Below are 22,498 nucleotides of genomic sequence, written 5' to 3'. Positions count from 1 at the left end.
TGCCTCAAACTCAAAACTGAACTCATGCCACTGAGACAATTTCAACATAATGCTATTGTCGTTAAGCACCACTGAGTCATTTCCAACTCATAGCAACCCTTGTAGGGTTTCTGAGGAGTGACTGGTGTGTTTGAACTGCAGGGACCTTCTAATATGATCCGTTTCAGAGCAGTTGGTAGTGGTAGCTAGACATCATGTAGTTCTTCTGGCCTTGGAGTCAAGGAGACTGATGTTCATATGCCCTACTGGTCCACTGGACTAGTTGATTCCAAGTCTCTTTAGTTTTCAGCACTTTTTTTCCTTCTGCACACGGACAGACCAATAGTTGCACCTAAGATGGTCACTTATGCGTTTTTAAGACACTAGTCACCAAAGTAGGATGTAGAAAAAAAGAAGTACATTGTCTTTGTTATATCAATTGATCTTGGTGTCCCCTGAGACTATGGTCCTGAGCACCCCCAGGCTCAGCAACTCATTGCCTTAAGATGTTTGGTAACATCTTAGAAGTTTTCATCATTTTGCCCCAAGGGGTAATCTTGATAGATTTTCTCAAAGGACACAGGACCATATTATGAAGAACTTTTAGGAAAGCTGAAAGCTGCATTGGTGAGCACAAAGCCAGGAAATTTTCTCTCATCACGATGCACCTATACATTGCTTGAAAGTTGCAATGGGAGTCCTGTGTTTTTTTCACTGGGAAAACTAATCACATCTACCCTGATCTTGTCCCTTCAGATTTCCTTTTGTTTTCAAATTTCAAAGAACTTTTAAAAGAAATATGATTTGATTCCCTGGAGAATGCCAAAAGTGCAGTTTTGACATGGTGTAAATCAGACAGTGCAGAATTCTTCAAGGGAGGTTTAGAAATGGAAACACTGATTTCAAATGTATATACACCTAGATAGAGGATGTGTCAGAAAAAAAGAAACAATGGCTTCACATTTTGATATTTTTGTTTAATAAAGATTTCTTGATTAATAAAGATTTTATGATTAAAGATTTTGTAGCAATACTTGTTAACTAACCCCCTATCCCCATAATAATCAAAACCAAAGTCAATTCCTACTCCTTGCCACTCTAGCTAAGGTTTCTGAGACTGTGAATCTTTATGAGATGAGCTAGCCTCATGTTTCTCCTGAGGAGAGGCTAGTGGGCTTTAACTGCCTACTTCAGCAGCCCAACACCTAACACACAGGGCAACCAGGGCCCCCTAACTTGTTCATGTTGTTGTTGTTGTTAAGGTTTGGACTCCTAGCAACCCTGTATAGGGTTTCCAAGGAGCAGCTGGTGGGTTTGAACTACCAACCTTTCAGTTAGTAGCCCAGTGCTTATCTACAGTGTTACACCAAGACTCCCTTGTTGTTACATGCCATCTAGTCAGTTCTGACTCAAAGTGATCTTGTTTAGGGTTTCCAAAGAGGAGCTGGTGGATTTGAACCACCAACCTTGAAGTTGTCCCATGCTTATCCTACAGTACCAGGACTACTTAATGGTGTTTAAATAAGAGTTGTTGTTAACTGCCACGGAGTCAGTTTCAGCTCACAGCAACCCTGTGTACGCTTTTTAAATCTTCAGAACAGAAAGTCTCATCTTTCTCTCAAATAGTGGTTGTGGGCTTGAACCACCAACCTTGTGGTTTTAATTCCAGTGCTTATTGTATGGAACCAAAGGACCCTGGTAGCACAGTGGGCTACGAGTTAGGTTGCTAACATAAGGTCAGCAATTCAAATCCACCAGTTGCTGTCCCCAGGAGACAGATGAGGCATTCTACTCCCATAAAGATGTACAGACTCGAAAACTGAGTCCAAACTAACTTGATGGCATACAACTACCATCTAACCCACAGCACCACCAATGATGCCCTTATCTCCATAATGCAGTGCTGTAGAATAAGCATTGGACTGCTAATCACAAGGTTGACAGTTCAAACCCACCAGTCACTCCTCAGAAACCCTACAATGGGTTGTTGAGTGAAAACCGATTTGACAGCACTTAACAAAAACATTTTTCTATTAAACTTTAAAAGAAACTTTAAATATACAATATCACATTAGGAATCCTGTTATAGTGCTGTAGGGTAAGCATTAGACCTCAGTGTCGTAAACCACAAGGTCAGCGGTTCAAACTCACCAGCTGCTCCTTGGGAACCCTATGCAGGGTCACTATGAGTTGGAACTGACTTGACGACACTTAACATAATAGTAATATTAGTTAAGAAGCAGTTAATGAAATAACAGAATCTGTATTTCATCATTAAACCTGAAGTCAGTAGACATACAATATGGCCAAATATAAAATTAGAATCAATAATAAACACCTAAGACCCAAAAGCTATTATTAGCCTGACAGTATTTGTAGTTTTATATATATTGGGCCAGTCAAGCAGTAAATTACTTTCAGCTTTTTCAATGTGTGTACAAGTAGGGTAGCTAAAATTAATAATCAAAGGAAAGAGTACACCAAAACTTCTAAGAAACAATGTACAACTGAGAAAGCAAAAGAACTACAAGGAAAGCGCCAATACTCACACATGGAGGCTCTACCCTTGTACTTCCTTTAGAGAACTGTCTTCTGTTTAAAAATTCTTTATAATTACTTTGCCAGATAAATGATGGTGCAAAGTCATTTAATGTGACTGCATGCCATCGGTCATAGATGTTTTAGTGTTCTACATAAGTAAATTCAGAAAGAAAATGTTGTCATTTTAATACGAGAACAGCAAAAATGAATACACATTCATAATGCAGCCATAGTAATTGTATCACATATGCTTACGTTAATACTGCTTGTTATTTTAAAAATGTGTGTATGTGGACAGATGAAGGCAAATTAATGTATTCTTTGGAATGCTGTTCTTTGCTTCAAACCATTCCTTCTTAGTCAAGATTTCTTTGATAGAATAAAGGAACAGTGTTTCAACATGGAGTGAACTAGAGTTATTTTTTTATTCTCCTCAAAACAATTATCATGTACACTAACAGAATACATACCTTCATATACAACCACCTTTTAGTATCACATGCTTGCAAGATAAAGAAATGAGCATAAAATCTTAGGACAATCCTTCCCCAAAAAACAAGAGTATCTTATATTCCACTGCCATGATGTAGATTGTGACTGACTCATAATGACCCCGTAGGACAAGACAGAACTGCCCCAAAGCGTTTCTTTCCAAGGCTGTAAATCTTTACAAAAGTAGACTGACACATGGTTCTCCTCCAGAGTGCTGGGGGGCTTGAACTGCTGGACTTTGGATTAGAAGCTAAGCATTTAAGCCACTGCACTATACTCATATGTTACTCACATTTGTATTTTTAAAAAAAAAGTAAAATGAGATTTTTCATCTTATAAAAAAGATGAAAAATAATTCTGTAGTTATGTAATCCAGTGTATACTGAAAGTATACATTTAACTTAAAATAAGTACATGTGTTGCTTTCTCATTAAAAATTTTCCAGCACAATCTGATGTATGCCATTTTTCAAACTTCATTGTTAAATTAAAAAGTATATCTGAAACTCTAAATAATAATAAAAGATGAGTTTTTCTAGGATAGACTCTCTCCTGTTAGGTTCTACAGAGCACAGACACTGGTCCCACATCAAATGTCATGAATGATACTGGAAGAAACTCAACTGTCAGCTAACGCTTTCAAAGATTTAAAGTAGCCTGATCTGTTAATATTTAAGGAATTCTTAAATTAGATCCTAAAAGTGTTCACACACACACATTTTAAAACAATACATGCACATCAAGAGAGCCCTCTGATGTAAACTCCTAACTCCCAACTACATACCACACTGCCATCAAGTCAATTCAGATTCATAGTGACCCTATGTAGGGTTTACAGCTTGAAGAGCCACTGATGGGTATGAACTGTCAACCGTGCAGTTAATAACCCAATGCTTATCCTACAGTGTCGCTAGGGTTGTACATGATTTAAACTTTCAGCTCTCTCCTAAGGCATCCATTTCCGATATCCCCACCATGCTTTTCCCCTCCCACTTACTTCATCACTCATCATTCTTCCTCACACACTTAGACGGTACCTCAACCAGTTACTGTCAAGTTGATTCTGACATATGACAACCTTATGTGTATCTGAGTAGAACTGTGCTCCATAGGGTTTTTAATGATTGATTTTTGTAAATAGATCGTTATCAGCCCTTTCTTTTGAGGCAATTCTGGGTAGACTTTAGCCTCCCAACTTTCAGTTAGCAGCCCAGTGAATCACCCATCTGCATCAATCAGGGACTCCTGAAATAGAGGGTAAGGATCCTCTGGCTTTCTTAGCCATTCCTAGCATCAGAAAACAAAGACATCCCTACTACTCTGTAAAGGATGTTCTGCCCTCTTAGTATTGCCTGTCATAATAATGTGTCCAAAAATACATGACAGACAGGGGAATTGAAAAATACCACTATCTAGATCCTCTGTTGTTGTTGTTAAATGCCATCGAGTCAGTTCCAACTCACAGCAAACCTGTATAGGATTTGTAAGGAGCGGTTGGTGGGTTTGAACTATCAACCTATGGTTAGCAGTCCAGTGCTTATCCTACAGCACTGTACCTAGATTTCCTAGATCCACCTGTTGTTGTTAAGTGCTTTGGAGTCAGTTCCGACCCATAGCGACCCTGTATAGCTGGCATATTTTTACAAAATCTTACATATAAATAATTCTCAAACCCCATACCTGTAAATATCACTTACTTAGTCACAATCTTAAAAAAAAGTCAAAATGAGATCTTGACCTTGGCTATCCCAGTCCAGCTTTCCCAACTTTTAGAGACAAGAACTGCTCAAATAAATACCATGTGGAAGGAAAAATGAGACAGAAGTTGCCCTAATACAGTCACCAGGGTGATGATATTTCCTAGGTCTATTCCCCAGAGCATTAGCTCAGGTCCCATCTAATTTATGATTGAACTCAAGTTTTCTTTCTGCCTCAACATTTTTTAGAAGCTCTGGTAGCGTAGTGGTTACGAATCGGGCTGCGAACCTTAAGGTCAGCAGTTTGACACTACCAGCTGTTCCGCAGGAGAAAGATGAGGCTTTCTACTCCTGTAAAGATTTACAGCCTCGGAAACCCTGTACAGGGTGGCTATGAGTTGGAACTCACTCTATGGTACTTAACAACAACAACAAAAACACCTTCCACATGGTACAATCCATTTTTCACACGTCCTTGGTAGGATATCTCTATGGAGGATATTAAGGTTTCTAGCAATTTGAGTGCACCTTAATTTCAAGGCCTTTCTTTCCACAACTGTACTTTCACTAGACACCCTCGTCACTACCCTCAGGTCTGTTGCACTCTCTGAGGACTTGTCCCTTCTCTTTGCCTTCTTATCATCCTTCATATGACATCCCAGTAGGTAACTTCTGAGACAGCAGGAATCCACTTTCCATTCAATAATCCAATTACAAACCTCTGTATCATGTACATTTCTGCCCATCCTAAACTCCATCAAGGTAGGTGTGGGTGTGTGCCTGCACATGTGCATGCTTTAATGATAGTGGAAACCAAACTTTGTGCATTTTGATTTTAACCCAATTTGAATCTTCTCTGCAACTCTCTCACTTGCTTAAGAATGTAGGCAAATTAAATTTCTATACAATTGCTTTCCCTTTTTGAGACATGCTATTACACATTGTTATATGCTTATTATCTGTAAAAACTGTTTTACATCCTGGTGGAAATACTGTTGTAGACTTCAATCTCCTTGCAGGTAAAGCTTGATTAAGGTAAGGCTTGTGTCAATATTACACATTTGGACTTTTCATTTTCATGGAGACTGTAAACAAATGAAAGTTACATGTAATATAAGATGTCACTGCTTTCAATAAAAATTCCTGGCACTCATTGTTACCTTATTCTGGCCTCCAGGACTTTTATAACTTCCTAGACTAGTGATAGTCTCTCCCTGGGGCTTTTTCACACAATTCACAATCCTTGAGGTTTAGTAAACTCCAGATCCAAAGTGAAGAAAGTAATTAGTGACTATTCAAGTTATCATTATAAAGTGAGTACTAAGTTGTCTCCAATGTGGAGCTGCAGGATAAGCACTGGACTGCTAACCACAAGGTCAGCGGTTCAAACTCAACAGTTGGTCCTCGGAAACTATACACAAGGTCACTATGAGTCAGAACCAATTAGAGGGCACTTAAAAAGAGCAAATTTCCCAGGGCTGATTTCAGCACCTTCAGAGACTTCTGTCTCCACCCATCAATTCTCTGTCTACACTAAGAAGGCTGGCGCCAAGGCCCCCTCTCTTAAACTCTTTATCACCCCCTTCCATTTAACATCCCTCTGAAAGGCTATGGGATAACCTAGAATTGAGAATTGCTCTGTAAACTGTGGTGGGCAGACCACTCCCCCCTGGGGGGCCTGCAGAATGTCCCTTTTTCCATACTCTCCGGTGGCCGCTGTCCAGAGTTTCACATCATCAAACTACAAGGGCACATACAGTCTCGGGGTACTCCTAGGCATCACCTCTACCACTTACGTGTCTGCACTCCCACATCAAGTGTCCAGGGCATTAAAGCAGGAAAGCAACAACTTTCAGGTTTTATCTTTGGGAAATGTGTTTCCATGTTTTCATAGAGCTGATACTAAAAGACAACAAGGAGAAGGGTTGTTTGTGGTCTGGTCAGTTGCTTTCACAGCTGGCCGCGCCAATCACCCTCTCTTAAAAACTTAGCTGACAGGTGAGAAATTCCTCATCTCCAGATCGTTCCAGGAACTCCTCAGCATCTTTGAAAACTGAGAGAATGATCTGAAGGGGAAGGGGGTGGTGCTGAAACGGTGTTAAGCGTGTCCCGGGGTGGCAACTCTAGTGGAGGTGGAATTCTAGTGCCAGAAATGCGCTGGACCAGGGTCCGGAGGGAACACAGGTTGGAGCCGGAAAGTCTTATGGGAAGGGATGAGCGTGCCAGATACCTGGAAACGTCAAATGGGTGGAAATGCGAGAAAAGGATGCAGACTGGAAAGAAATCGGGGAATAAAATATGTGGGACGAGAGAAGGGCTGGGCAGCAGGATGGTAATCCCTCGGGATACAGACACCCAACCTCAGGCAATGTCTGACCCTACCAGAGAACTGGCGAGGGTGGCTCCCGGGAGAGCCCCTGGAGCCAGAAAGTTGGCGCAACGAGGGGCGGCCGGCCGGGCAGCGCCCCCTGTACGGCCCGGAGGCGCAGGTCTCAGAGCCGCGAGGCGCCTTACCTTCTGGTCGACGATGGAGCAAGCCATCTCGCGGACATGAGCCAGGCTGTAATCCCCGCACGAGTCTTGCAACAACAACACGGGCTCGCGGCTCAGGCCGATCTGCAGATGGAAGGAGATGCCCCCAGCAGGAGCCGCGGCGGGAGTCAGGAAAGGCGCGGGCCCCGGCCCCGACCTCGGGACCAGCGCGGCCGCCGCTGCCGCCGCCGCCACCGCCACAGGCAGCAGCGGACTGGGCGGCCGCAGGACCGGAGGGGCGCTCATCGCTCAGCCGGTGTGCGTCGCGGGCCGCAGGGATGAGCAGCCGAGGGCGGGGGCCAGCAGCGCGGCAGCAGAAAAGTTTTTGCAGCCGCCGAGTCCGGAGCTTCCCTCTCCGAGAGGCGAGGCGGAAAATAAAAACTTTCCGGAAAAGTCCTTGCGCGGGGGGAGGGCGAGGGATGAGGATCGGGAGGGGAGGGAGGAGGGAAAATGGCCGTGGCGGGAAGATTCCGCCGCCTGGAGCGCGGCCGCCGCGCGGGGGAGGCGCCGCAGCCGCAGAGGTGCAGGCACGGTGGTGCGCTGGGAGGGACAGGGTGGTGGGTCAGCTCCGCAGAGACGCCGGGCGGGGCGGGGAAGGGGGCGCCAGGGGCGGGGAAGGGAAGCTGGGGGCGGGCACTACGAAGCCACCACCCGGCGGTCACTGGAGCCGCGGCCGCAATGGCCGCAGAGTGCCTGGCCGCCGCCCCCCTCCGCCCGCGGTTCCCGGAGCTGACACAGAGTCGGGGTTCGGGGCTCCGGGCCGCCTAGGAATGCGCCGTCCGCTTCTCCCCCCAACCCCCCGCGGGGAACTCCAATCTCCGAGGACAAGGCGCACCTCCTCCGACCGCGTGCCCCCACCCACTCAGTCTCCACCACCTCTTCCAAATGTCTCAGTACTACATACTTTCATGAGTAAGGTGGTCTTTGCTGGACACAAGAATGCCAAGCACTGCGGTTGCCCAAGAGTCTTACCTTTGGTGTATCAAGGGAGGATGAAAATAGCGGATCCTTGGAAAACCACTACATCTAGACTCCTCCTAAGAGCCCTCGGGGTTGTTGCCAAAGCGGGTAGGAAGCCAATCCATGAAAATGGTTTAAACCTCTCTACCTCTTTTTTCTCTGACCGCCCTTATACAAAACCACCCATTTGCCCCAGCTGCCATGGCACCAGACGTGTACAAATAGCTGAATTGTTTTGAAAGAAAAGGTATTGTATACAGAAAGGCTGAAGGAAGAGCTGATGTGTTACTTCTTTGCCTTATTCCTTGTATCTGAATCCCAGAAACTTCTTTCATTCTCCTTCCACCATCATCATTACTAGCACCACCATCAAGGTTGGGCACCATGTGTCATCCTAAATTATTCTGATTTCTGTAGTAGCCTCTTCTTTGTTGATGCAGTTTTGATTGGGGGGAGGGGAGATGCTCCCCAGTCCTAGGAGATGACGTCTAATCTTCTTTTACCAGGGTAAGCTTCATGGGTGTACTAATGTGCAATTGCACAAACCCGGACCCTAAGAATCACCCTGCCTGGTTTAATGCTCCGCCAATAATGGTCTGTCACATCTTCAAATCTTTTAATTTGAACAAGAGGTCTTGCATTTTCATGTTACATTGTTGTTGTTGTTGTTAAGTACCGTGGAGTCGGTTCCGACTCACAGTGACCCTGAACAGGGTTTCCGAGGCTGTAAATCTTTACGGGAGCAGAACGCCTTATCTTTCTCCGGTGGAGCTGCTGGTAGTTTAGAACTGCTGATCGGTTGGCAGCCCGTCTCGTAACTACACTACCAGATCTCCTCATGTTACATTGGGTCTGACAAATTATGTACCTAACCCTGTCTTCAACTTCTCAGCTTTCCTAAGCGCTTTCCCTTTCTCCTCTTTGATACACACACCCAAGCAAATCATTATGTATTCGTTTTAGTTGGCTACATTTTGTATTTCTTGTTCTACTTTATTTGACCTCTAGTTCTGGCCTAGGTTGTTGAAAGGTTGTTTGCTCTGGAGGAGTAATAATGGAGGTTTGGTTTTGTTTAAAGATTTTGTGTTTAAGATGAACGTGTGCAGAGAAAATTGGTTAACAATTTCACAGTATATGAGCGGTCTCATTATTTTCATTGCTTGTTGTGTTTCCACTGATGTAGCTTCCCGCCCCACGCCACCACCCTTGCCTTCTCATCTTTGCTTTAAGGTAAATAAATGTTGACCATTTGGTTTCATAGCTGACTGCTTCAAAGTCATATTGTTATTGTTGTTGTTATGTGCCGTGGAGTCGATTCCTACTCATAGCCACCCTGTACAGGGTTTCCAAGGCTGTAAATCTTTATGGGAGCAGAAAGCCTCATCTTTCTTCCGCGGTCATATTACTCATAGGTAATACTGTTTCGGTTTTAAGCCAATCAATTATTTGTCTGAAAGGTACATCTAGGAGTGACTTCAGTGCCAAATTAAAGGATATTTTAGGATGATAATCTCAGATAATCATTCCAGTCTCTACTGTTCCAAAAGGTCTGGCTTTTTCAGAAATTTGAGTTTTGTTCTATTATGTCCCTTGTGTGAACTATCCATCAATGGTCTACCATTTAGTGCTTCAGGTCTCAAGTTTGAAGAGGCCAAAATTTGTGTGGGCTGTTTAGTCTTGTGGACTAGTTTCTTCTTTGAAATCTTTTGTTACTTTCATTCTCTTTTGGTCCAGATGAGGAAAGACTAATTGTTGTTTTTTAGATGGCTGCTTCCAAGCTTTTAAGGCCTCAGATGCCAGTTGACAGTTATCCCATGAGACTATGGTTCTACTGCTTTTAACTAGGTAAGTAACCCAGTCCTTAAACTGCTTGAATATGTCTAGGAAGTCTATGTAACTGTGCCCTCAATATCCTGTAGAATATAAATACAACACACAAATGTGTACATACATATTTCTACAAATGTACGTACACATTCATATGCTTGCACTCACATATGCCTTCATATATATATATATATATATATATATATATATATATATATACACACACACACACACACACACACACACACACACATACACACATACATACATTTCTACCTTTGTAAAGACACACACACTATTTGGTTGCTATTACTGTTGTTGGACTCCTGGTGAAGCACTGTAGGATCAGCAGCCCTGGACTATGAACCACAAGGTCGGCAGTTTAAAACCACCAGCTGATCCTCAGCAATCCTATATAGGGTTGCTATGAGTCAGAACTGACTTGACAACACTTAACAAGATTACTATTGTTGCAAAATTGTGTATGTTATGTTATTATTAAGTGCTGTCGAGTCGATTCTGACCCATAGAGACCCTGTATAGAGTTTCCAAGGAGCAGCTCATGAGCTTGAACCACCAACCTTGCAGTTCAAACAACTTTGCAATCTGACACATTCGCCCACAGCATCACACATCATTTATCAATGTTGTCCCTTTTTCGTGTGTAGTTAATGTCTTCATTTGCCTTGATTAAGCTGTATAGAATTCACCCATATTTGGAATTCTGTTTCCAGTCAGCAAATATGACAAGTATCTACTATCTAGAAGGAGTACTGGTCTGATGCTGCAGAATAATGCACTAGACCGCAAGGTCAGTTTGAAACACAAAGTCGGCAGTTCAAACCCACCAGCCACTCCTCAGAAACCCTATACAGGGTTTCTATGAGTCGGAACTGATTCAACGGCACTTAACAACAACAACAACAATCGACAAAGTGATTCCCTCTTCCTTCCATCCCCAATAACCATCAGAGAGCATTGGTTTTGGTGTGTATTATCTCTTGTTTACTTTTTATATTAGTGGGACCATACAGTACACCTAATATTCTCTTACCAACAATCTCATTATCTGACATTTTGCATTCATGACAATAGTGAACAATATACTATCCAATTATTTTGCCATTCCAATGTATTTCTACCAGTAATGAATGCCAAAGTGTGAGGTAAAGGGAAAGGTGGCTGTGATAGTTAAGGTTCTGTGTCACTTTGCCTGGGCCACAATCCTCAATGGTTTGGAAATTATGTAATGATATAATTTGGCAATTGTGTAATGATGTCGTCATGCTCTATTTTGTGATCTGATCTGATATCCTTCATTTTTTATTAATGCTGATTATCAAGTAATGGCCTTGTCTTTGGAACCCAATCATGTTGCTATGTGAGGAGTGATCGTATTTGGTCTTTTGTGGTTTGACCTACTTCACACAGCATAATATCCTCCAGAAGACAATCATGTTATAAGATGTTTTAAGGACTCCACACTATTCTTTATAGTTTATTAATATTACATTGCATACAAGTATAGCTAGATGTAGCTCAAGTAAATGGTTTACATAGTTGTAGAGGTTAAGCAGTTCCAAGTCTGTGGGTCAGATTTCAGGCTGAAAGTTTATCCTGACACATGTAACAGCAAGTCAGATGGTGGCCCACTGGCTGTGCAGGTGGATGAATCCAAGGTCAGCAGGAAAGATGGCAGGTTGCTACTCACAGGTTACTGAAGCGAACTCTTCCCAGGATCCACAGGCAATATAGCTGGCCACTGGCTCAAGTCCAAAGAACTGGAGGTCAAATGGTGATGAACCAGATACAGGATCAAGATCCAGCAAAAAAAGAAAAGCTTTGCTAGAATATATATATATATATATATATATGAAGCAGGCCCTGCCCCTACAAAAATTTCTTATCAATTGACTCGTTATATATCAAACCTCATCATGGGAGATGACTATCTCATAACTACCAAACCAGTTAGTATCATGGCCCAGCCAAGTTGATACACAACCTTAACCATAAAAGAAAGGCTCACTTATGTAAATTATCTTCTGTTGCTCATGTATTTTTAGTTGTGTTGTTTAGGCAATTTATGCCACAAACTAGGTCTCCTGGTTTTGTCCATGTACCATGTGTCAGGAACTTTGTAGTTTTAGCTATAACATTTATGTCTTTGATCCATTTTGAGTTCATTTTTTTGTGCACGGTATGAGGTATGGATCCTGATTCATTTTTCTACAAATGGATAATCAGTTTGCTATCACCATGCATTAAAAAGACTGTTTCTTGTCCATTGACTGGACGTTGCCTCTTTGTCAATGATTAGGTGCTAATAGATGGATGGATGGATGGTAACAAAACTTTGAAGTTCCCAACTGCATTGTGTCATTCTCTTCTCTAGAGAATACTTAAATCTATTCTATCTGGATTTGGTAGTGTGAAAAATATATGTGTGTGTATTGGTATTAACCTTGCTTATTACTTACTTACTTCATCCATGTTGTTGGGTGCCATCAAGTCAATTCCAACTCATGGTAACCCATCATGGTCAAGTATAAGTTTCCTAATGTACCAGATTCATCTAAATTCAAAGAATGGTGACATTATCCTTGATGGAATGTCTTAGTGAATTGCCTCAGATGTACTTTATTTTTAACGTCAAAAGATAGATTCCATACAAAGTATAAATTAAGCCAATATTCCACAATTTCTATTACCAGAAAGAAAAGAATTTCAAAGTTTTACTGAAAAGGTTCCTGGTCATTATACAAGGGACCAACAAAAGTCAGTTCCACTGGAGAATTAAGAGAACTGGAGACAGTTGCATTTTATAGATGCCACAACTATTTGTTAAGGAACATTTCTGTGCTAGGCACTCTCCTGACACCAGGTGGGCAGCAGTGAGGAAAGACAAGGCTCCCTGGCCTTTTAGAGATTTCATGTTAAAGAATGAAATACTAGGGTGTGGGAGAAAAAACTGAGACTATTTCATGTATTTACAATTAAATACATGAAATAATGCAATAGTAGAGAGGGTGACTTGTGAGAGGTGGAGAGCGCAGTAATTTGGACTAAAGGGTTAAATAAGGTTTCATGAGAAGTTGATATTTGAGCAGAAATCTGTATGGTAGAATGTCCAGCAATAAGAATAACCATATGGTTTACTATACCAGGAATGAAGAGGAATTATGTCACATTCATCATCAAAAAGAACATTTCAATATCTATCTTGAAGTATAATACTGTCTGTGAGAAGATAATATCCATACATCTACAAGGAAGACCAGTTAATACCAATATTCAAATTTATACACTAACAACTAAAACCTATGATGATGAAATTGAAGAATTTTATCAACTTCTTCAGTCTGGAATTGATAAAAAAAAAAATGCAATTAAGAATGTATTGATAAATACTGATGATTGGAATGCAAAGGTTGGAAGCAAAGAGGAAGGATCAGTAGTAGGAAAATATGGCCTTAGTGGTAGATCACATTGAAGAATGTTGCAATAACAATGGGTCTTTCAATGCAAATATCTTTTTAAAACAACATAAAATATAATTATACACATGGACATCACCAGATGGAATGCACGGAAATCAAATTGCCTACATCTTTGGGAAGAAACAGTAGAAAAGCTCCACGCTATCAGCCAAAACAAGGCCAGGGGTAGATTGTGGAACAGACCATCAATTGCTCATATGCAAGTTCAGATGGGAGCTGAAGAAAATTAAAACAAGTCCATGAGAGACAAAATCTGACCATGAACATATGCCACCTGAATTTAGAAATCATCTCAAGAACAGGTTTGATGCATTAGACACTAAAGATTGAAGACCAGAAGAGCTGTGGGATGACATCAAGAACACCATACAAAAAGAAAGCTAAAGGCCATTAAGAAGACAAGAAATAAGGAAAAGTCCAAAACAGATGTCAGAAAAGACTCTGAAACTTGCTGTACATATGCTGTCTCTATATGTGCTCTATATATTCAAATAGAAGAATGAGAAAAACAGCTGAACAGAAAACTTCAAAGGGTATCTCAAGAAGACTAAGTCAGGTATTATAATGAAATGTGCAAAGACCTGGAGTTATAAAACCAAAAGTAAAGAACACCATTAGTATTTCTCTAACTAAAAGAACTAAAGAAAAAAATCCAAGCCTTGACTTGAAATACTGAAGGATTCTATGGGCAAAATTTGGAATGATGCAAAAAGCATCAAACGAAGATGAAAGGAATACACAGAGTTACTATACTAAAAAGAAATGGAGGATGTATAACCATTTCAAGAGCTAGCATATAATTAAGAGGCAGTGGCTCTGAAAGAAGAAGTCACCCAAGATGCACAGAAGGTATTTTCAAAGAACAAGGCTCCAGGAATTGATGGAATACATACTGAAATCTTTCAACAAACTGATGCAGTACTGGAGGTTCTTCTATGCCAGGAAATTTGTAAGATAGTTATTTGGCCAACTGATTGAAGAGATCCATATGTGTGCTCATTCTAAACAAATGTGACCCAATGGAATGCAGAAATCATCAAACAAAATCATTAGTATCACATATAAGTATAAATTTGCTAAAGATAATTCAATGTACAAACATACATTGACAGGGAACTGTCAGAAGGTGAAGTCTTAACTCAGATGAGGATGTGGAACAAAGGATATCATTGCTGATGTCAGATGGATCTTGGCTGAAAATAGAAAATACCAGAAAGCTGTTTACCTGTGTTTCACTGACTATGCAAAGGCTTTTGATTGTATCATGACAAACTATGTACAACATTGCAAAGAATGAGTATTCTTAAACACTTAATTGTTCTAATGAGGAACCTGTACATAGACCAAGAGGCAGTAGTTTCAACAGAACAAGAGGACACTGAATAATTTAAAATCATGAAAGGTGCATTCTAGGGTTGTATTCTTCTACCATACTTATTCAGTCTGTACACTGAGCAAATAATAAGAGAAACTGGATTATCTGAAGAAGAGCATGGTGCCAGCATTGGAAGAATACTCATTAACAACCTATTATATGCAGGTGATACAACCTTGCTTGCTGAAAGCAAAGTGGACTTGAAGTGTTTATTGATGAAGATCAAAGACCACACACAGTCTTCAATATGGATTGTATCCCAATATAAAGAAAACAAAAATCCTTACCACTGAGCCAATAAATAACATCATGATAAATGGAGAAAACATTGACGTTGTCAAAGACTTCATTTTATTTGGATCCTCTCAACACTTATGGAAGCAGCAGTTAAGAAATCAAATGATGTATTACAATAGGTAAATCTGCTGTACAACACCTCTTTAAAATGTTCTAGAGCAAAGATATCAGTTTGAGGACTAAGGTGAACCTGACCCAATACATGGTATTTTCGTTAGCTTCATCTGCATGTGAATATTGGACAGTGAATAAGGAAGAACATAGAGGAACTAATGCATTTGAGCTATGGTGTTGGAGATGAATATTAGAAGTACCATGGACTGCTGGAAGAAATAATAAATCTGGATTGGAAGAAGTACATCCAGAATGCCTCTTAGAACTCTGGATGTTGAGACTTCATCTCTCATACCTTGGCACAGTGGCAGTTACCATGGGCTCAAGCTTAACAATGAATGTGAAGATGGCACAGAACCAGGCAGTGTTTTGTTCTGTTCTGCATAAGGTTGCTATGAGTTGGAACTGACTCGATGGCACCTAACAACACAGTTAAATAACATTCTGGGCATAGGGAAGAGCTAGTGCAGAAACTTTCACACAAGTATATGCCTGACATTTTCAAGGCACAAGGAGAAAGGACCAAGAGCACAGTGAGCAAGGATGGCATGAGATGATATCAGAGAGACTGTAGAAACCAGATCACAAAGGGTCTTCAAGGCCATGGTAAGGAGTTTGTATTTCCTTCTAAGTGCATTATGGAATCATTGAAAGGTTTTACATCAAAAACTGATAAGGCTTCATTAATGCTATGTAAAAAGAGAGACACCAAGTAGGAGACTATTGGTAGGCTATGGATACATGAGAACTAGAAAATTAGGGTCATAGTAGAGGTGCTGAGAAATAGACAGATACAGGATTTATTTTCTAGGTAGACCCGAAGGTCATCACTGATGTAGTAGTGGTAGTTGTTGTTAAGTGCTGTCAAGTCAGTTCCGACTCACAGCAACCCTGTATAGGGTTTCCAAGGAGCAGCTGGTGAGTTTGAACCTCCGACCTTAAAATTCAGTCCAGTGCATTAACCCACAGCGCCACCCCAGGACTCCTGGTTCTTGTAGCACATTGGAAATGATTGAGAAGTGAGTGCAAGCAAGGAATGAACTTCTAAAGAAGCCTGGAGAACAAAAATTACTTTTAATATGCTGATAGTTTTTGAATGTAAACAAGTGAATAAAGAGAAAAATGAAGAAAAATCTCAAAACTACTGGAGCTCCCCATGACAAACAGGAAATCTTCATACAGGGCTGGTTGTGGGCATTGGAGAGTTGCCACAGAGTTTGCCAACTGTGCTACCTATTTTGCCAAATAAGAAAGGAGTGCACAATAGCTAACACCAGAAAGAAACCTGGTGTGTATCTCTGGTAACTTCAAATTTCCACATAAAAAGTTTGAAGAACCTGAGAGAGTTTCAAAGGTTTTAATCTCTTCTGGAGGTTTTAACTTTGGAAAAATGATACAGAAAGTGAATAGCTGCTTAAATAAACAACATTAGTGAAATGAGATTTTGTTTTCTGAATCATTGATAACATTACTGGAACAATGATGAGCTTCTGGCAATGACAAAGAAGACCACCTTGGCCCAAGGTCCAGTGCCCTAATCAAATGTAAAATTGACTTGGGTATACAAAGGTACACACAGGCACTTAAAGCAATTTCTAAGATGGATATTCTTCAGAGAGGACTGTATATTCAAATAACTTGGGGTATCACTGAGTAAGTTTTACTTTTCTTACATAACTTATCAATTAAATGAGGATTTTAATTTTTACTATAAATTTAAATTATCAATATAAATTAACATCTAAAGGCACTTAAAACTCCTGTGAAAATGTTTATTTAACCTAGTTTTCCTAAACACTATTTACTTTACAATTTCCTTTAAACAAAAAAGTATGTTACATATCTTGATATATAGATAATATTTCACAGAACATATTTTGGGAAATAGCATATCATTTGATACATGTAAAAGCACTTCTATGAAAAGTTGAAGGTATAGAAAATTGTCCAGATAATTAAAAGTAGTTATTATGAAGATGATCTGTTAAAACAAAGACCAATGTGTAATACTGAAAGTGTCCAGCAATTCACAGTGAATGATTTAAAGAGAGTTGAGGACAATCTGATTTGAATGGGAGTCAGTCTAGGACGATTATAGGCTTTGTCCGCGTAAAACAGCCAACAGAGAAAGAAAAGGACACGAAAAACCCCCTTTTTCTCGCTGCTATTTTACCTGAACAAAACATACAATGCTTCAAATTCATTTGGAAATAAAAAGTTCCCATTGCTAAAAAGAAGTCTGAAAACCTCCAGTATGGTGGAATGAGGACTAGTTTTGGGGAAAGGCTGATTAAGGATGAATATTAGATGTGCCACTTATTAGTCCTGTGGATAAGAGCCACACACTGACACTTCCATTGTGTACTGTAGGCCTCAGTATCCCCAATTGTAAACTTATTTAAGAGTGTTGCATTCAGTTATTTAGTGTACAGGTAGATACATGGACAGAGACACAGACTGAGTTGGCATGGGAGGAAGAGTGAGAGTATACCACAGATGATTGTTTGAAAGATCCTATTTGTGCATGGGTATTTACCTTTCCTAAAAACACAACTATGATTGTGGTAGAGCTCACAGCAGGCAAAATGATGAAAATGTCTTAGTTATTATTGAATATCTTAAGGCAATGAGTTGCTGGGTCTGGGAGATCAGGACCATAGTCTCAGAGGACACCACTGTCAATTGGCATAACACAGTCCACAAAGATAATGTTCTACAGCCTGTTTTGGTGAGTAGTGTTTGGAATACTAAGATGGCTTATGAAAGCAGCATCTTAGGTGCAGCTACTGGTTTCTCCATGTTTACAAGAAAGAAGAATGATGAGAATTGAAGCTACTTGGAATCAGTTAGTACCTCGGACTAATGACATATATAAGCATCAATCTTCGTGATTCTGAAACCAGAAGAACTAGATGGTGCCTAGTTACCACTACCAAAGACTCTGAAAGGGGTCATATTAGAAAGTTCTGGATACAGTGGAGTGTGAGAAAATGTGGAACAAAACTCAAAATTATTAAAGAAAAAGACTGGCTTACTGATCAGAAAGAGACTGGAGGAATCTGAAACTAGGGCCCTTGACCAACCTTCAAATCTAGAAAGGAAACCCACCCTATGGTGCAATTTTCAGCCAATCAGTAGATAGGCATATGCAACAACACTGGTAAAGTATGCTCACCATGGAATAGTCAATCATTCAAAATCAAAAGGACAGCATTTACCTAAGAACAACATTGAGAAGGGGTGTGAAGCAGTGAGAAAGGCAGGAAGTGGGAAAACTGTTGTTCCGTGGAGAGAACTGCAATCACTGAGATGAAACAGTGTATGATTAGTTGAATGTAAAACTGACGATCTTGTCCGTAAGCCTTCACTCAATTCACAATAAAAAGTTAAAACAAACAAACAAACCAAAAATCACATGGCACAATGCCTGGAGCACATTCTTCTTGTTGTTAAGTGCCATTGAGTCAAGTTTCTACTCGTGAGACAGCATAAAAGTGTCCCATAGGGTTTTGTAAGCTGTAATAGCATAGTGGGTTACCAGCTGGGCTGCTAAACCGCAAGGTCAGTAGTTCAAATCTACCAATCACTCCACTGGAGAAAGATGAGGCTTTCTGTTCCTGTAAAGATTTACAGCCTCAGAAACCCTGTACAGAATCACTATGAGTTAGAACTGACTCCATGTCACACATCCACCACCACCAATCTGTACAGGAGCAGATGGCCAAGACTTTCACCCAGGGAGCCCCTGGATGGGTTTGAACTGGCAGCCTTTCAGCTAGCAGCCAAGTACATATATGTCATGCCATCAGCATCCCTTAAGCACTCACAAAATAGTTCTTGTTGTTAAATGCTGTCTAGTCAGTCCTGACTCTCTCAGGGTTTCTGAGGAGTGGCTGGTGGGTTTGAACCACTGATGTTTCAGTTAGCAGTCCAGTACTTATTGTACAGTGCCACACCACAAATTGTTTTAGTCCAGTAGCATTTCTGCCTGTCATACTCTTTTGTAATGTTAAAAACAACAGAAAAAACAAGCCAAACTCTGATTTTGCTTGGTTTTTCTAGGAAGAAAAAAGGATGTAAAAAGCTCAGAACAAGTGAGAAAATGGTCAGAATCTACCTAAATAACTCAAACAAATAATTGGTTTCCAAAGTATTGCTCTGATAGATGTATTTTCAACACTTTAAGTGTTCTTGGAGAACAACAGATTCTAGATAACTGCAGCGAAAGCAATATCCCAACTTAAAAAAAAAGGTTTTAAAAGTTACAGATCACTGAATTTAACATCAATAATGAACAAAATTATAGAGGCAATTATTTAAAAAATCATTTATGAGGAATTATGAACAAAATGGTAGTCTCTAAAATCAGGCTTTGATTCTCTAAAATAAATATTACTGCATTTCTTTTTTTCTAACTTACAGTTGAAGGAGAACAATGTTTGTTTCATGTGCAATTCCAATTAAAACTCAGCTCTTGTTTTTATATTCTAAGGATCAAGCTTTAAAAGGTATCTAATGGATGAGAGTAAACAGCTATTATACAAAGTATTAAGGTGCCTCAAGTCCTTCCTAGAAAAAAAAATAAAAACCAAACCTACTGCCATCAAACTGATTCCAATTGATAATGACCCTGTATAGGGTTTATAAGACTGTAAATCTTAGTGGGAACAGACAGCCTCCTCCTTCTCCCTCAGAGTACCTGGTGGCTTGGAACAGCTGACCTTGCAGCTACCAGCCCAATGTACCACCAGCATAAAATCAAACATGTAAAAATTGTATTAATGTGCTGATATCAACCTAGAAGGAAAACCTTGTTGATTATAGGTCTTGTTTCTCCATTCAACATTTCAAAGGTGTACATTTGGGACCCTGCATAAACTTAACCATTTTGACGCCACAGATTGAAGAGGGATTACTGAAAAATTTTTGTAGAATCAATTTCAAAAAAAAAATCTTTGAAAATGATTATGAATCAGGTAGACATGGAACAGTATGTAATAAGTATTGTTGATGTTGTAGTGATTCTGATTTATGGTGATCCCATATGTGCAGAGTAGAACTGCTCCATTGGGTTTTCAAGGCTGTGACCTTTAGGAAGCAAATCTCCAGGCCTGTCTTCCAAGGCATCTTTGAGTGGCTTTGAACCAACAAACTTTCAAATTGTAGTTGAGCACTTAACATTAGGTACCATCCTACTTGAACAGTAATAAGTATTATGTTCTAATTTTTTATTACAAAAATAGTAACAGCACAAATATACTTTACATCCAGGGAAAGTGTCAAAACATACTTTACATCTAGAACAAAATACTTATACAGAGCTTTTAATAAGAGGGTAAATCAGAAAGCATTCCTGCAACATCATAGAAATCTTTATTAAACAAAAATATCAAAATGTGAAGCTATTGTTTCTCAACATATCCTATACCTAAAGTCTGCAAACTTTTGAAGGTAGTGCTTCTATTTCTCTGGCCCTTTCCTGAAGAAGTCTGGCCTCTATGATTTATACCATATCTAAAGAACAGTTTGAGCATACTCAAGGGACTCAAATTGAGCTTGAGAAACAAAAAGAAATTTCAAGGGGCAAGATCAAGGCTACAGGGTGAATGGAGTAAGATTTCTCAACAAAATTCTTATAGCTCAGCTCTTTTACCCTCAAAAAATGAGTAGGCACATTATCATGTTGGGGGAAATTACTTGGCACAACTTTCCTGGACTTTATCTTACCAGTGTCATTTTCAATTTACTTAAATCTTCTTCAAATACACAGCCTGCAATTTTCCTGTCTCCTTCGAGAAAATTTGGATCCCAAAGAGATAAAAATCCCAAAGAGATAAAAAAAAAAAAAAAAAATCACTATAGCTTTCTGAGATGACCTCTGTCTTGAATTGAACTGGTTTAGTTGATCCCTTCAGAAACCATTGTTTGATTGGACATTTGTTTAGAAGGCATCCTAACAAGACAAAGACAAGTTTCTTAATGAACTTGTCCACAGCCATCTACTGACCGCAGACATGTTTAAACACATTTTGTTTGGAATAAACCCATGCAACTATCTGTTGCATAGTACTCCCACTAATTTAGGTTATTTTAAATGTTTCATTTTTACAAATAAATTTGCAGAAAATATCCTTACATATAGGATGTAAAGCATAGTTCTGATTAATTCTTTATGAGGAATTCCTAAAGGTGAAATTTACAGGAGAAAGAGTATGTGTTATTTTTAAGGTTTTTTTTTGAGTCATTTTTATAAGTTAAACTCTAGGAAAAAAAATGACTAGCTGATTGTAAGAGTGCTAATTTTTAAACACTCTTCTCTCCAAAAAGAATGTATTTATTAATAGAAAAAATATGAATTTTCATTTCATTTTCATTTATTTGAGGACTCACAGAAGATTCAATATTTGTATGTGCTTGCTGATCACCTGTATATCTTGTTTTTTAAGTAGTTTAAGTTTCTTATTACTTTTGTACTGTAACATTTATTTTCTCCTTATCAGTGGACGTTGTTGTTGTTAAGTGCCATCGAGTCAGTTTCAACTTACAGCAACTCTGTATAGGGTTTCCAAGGAGCTACAGATGGGCTTGCACTGCTGACCTTTTGGTTAGCAGTCCAATGCTTATACTACAGTGCCACACCAGGACTCCTAAGATATTCTTATCGATAAAGGATTTTGTTCCTTTGGTATATTTAAGGCAAAATTATTTTTTTTCATTCAGCTTTCCCTTTTATAAGGTTCTATCTTTGAAGGTGTTTTATAAATGCTTTTTTCTGCATTTGTTTATATCTGCCTAATTTGAAATCAGGTAAATATCCTTCTACAGTGTTTCACACTTTTATTATTTTTTTAAACTTTGTTTTTCACAGATAACAACATTAATCTATTTGGCAGTCATATAAGTATATATATATTGATTTCTATACCTGCCTTCTTTTCCAAAAAGTCAATTGTCTGCTACTGGATGGCATTTTATTTACTTTAATACTTAGTAACAGAAACAGCAGTCAAGAAATCAAACGACGTATTGCTTTAGGCAAATCTGCTGCACAAGACCTTTTAAAAGTGTTGAAGAGCAAAGATGTCAGCTTGAGGACTAAGGTGCGCCTGCCCCTAGCCATGGTATTTTCAATAACCTCATATGCATGCAAAAGCTGGACAGTGAATAAGGAGACCGTAGGAGAAT

The 22,498-nt window shown here is 39.6% G+C and overlaps 1 protein-coding gene across 1 annotated transcript in view; it reads right to left on the bottom strand.

Moving 5' to 3' along the window:
• The window catches only part of LOC102824401 (serine/threonine-protein kinase D1-like), a 430,645-nt gene extending 423,159 nt beyond the window's left edge, over positions 1 to 7,486 (bottom strand). The window contains 1 exon segment of the mRNA XM_006835370.1: positions 7,223 to 7,486. Within this exon segment, the coding sequence (XP_006835433.1) occupies positions 7,223 to 7,486 (264 nt within the window).
• Positions 7,487 to 22,498: the final 15,012 nt, after the last annotated feature.

The sequence above is a fragment of the Chrysochloris asiatica genome, unplaced genomic scaffold (genome assembly GCF_000296735.1).
Source record: "Chrysochloris asiatica unplaced genomic scaffold, ChrAsi1.0 scaffold00017, whole genome shotgun sequence".
NCBI lineage: Eukaryota > Metazoa > Chordata > Mammalia > Afrosoricida > Chrysochloridae > Chrysochloris > Chrysochloris asiatica.
The sequence above is the reverse complement of the archived record's forward strand: the minus strand, read 5'-3'. Positions and strand labels throughout refer to the sequence as shown.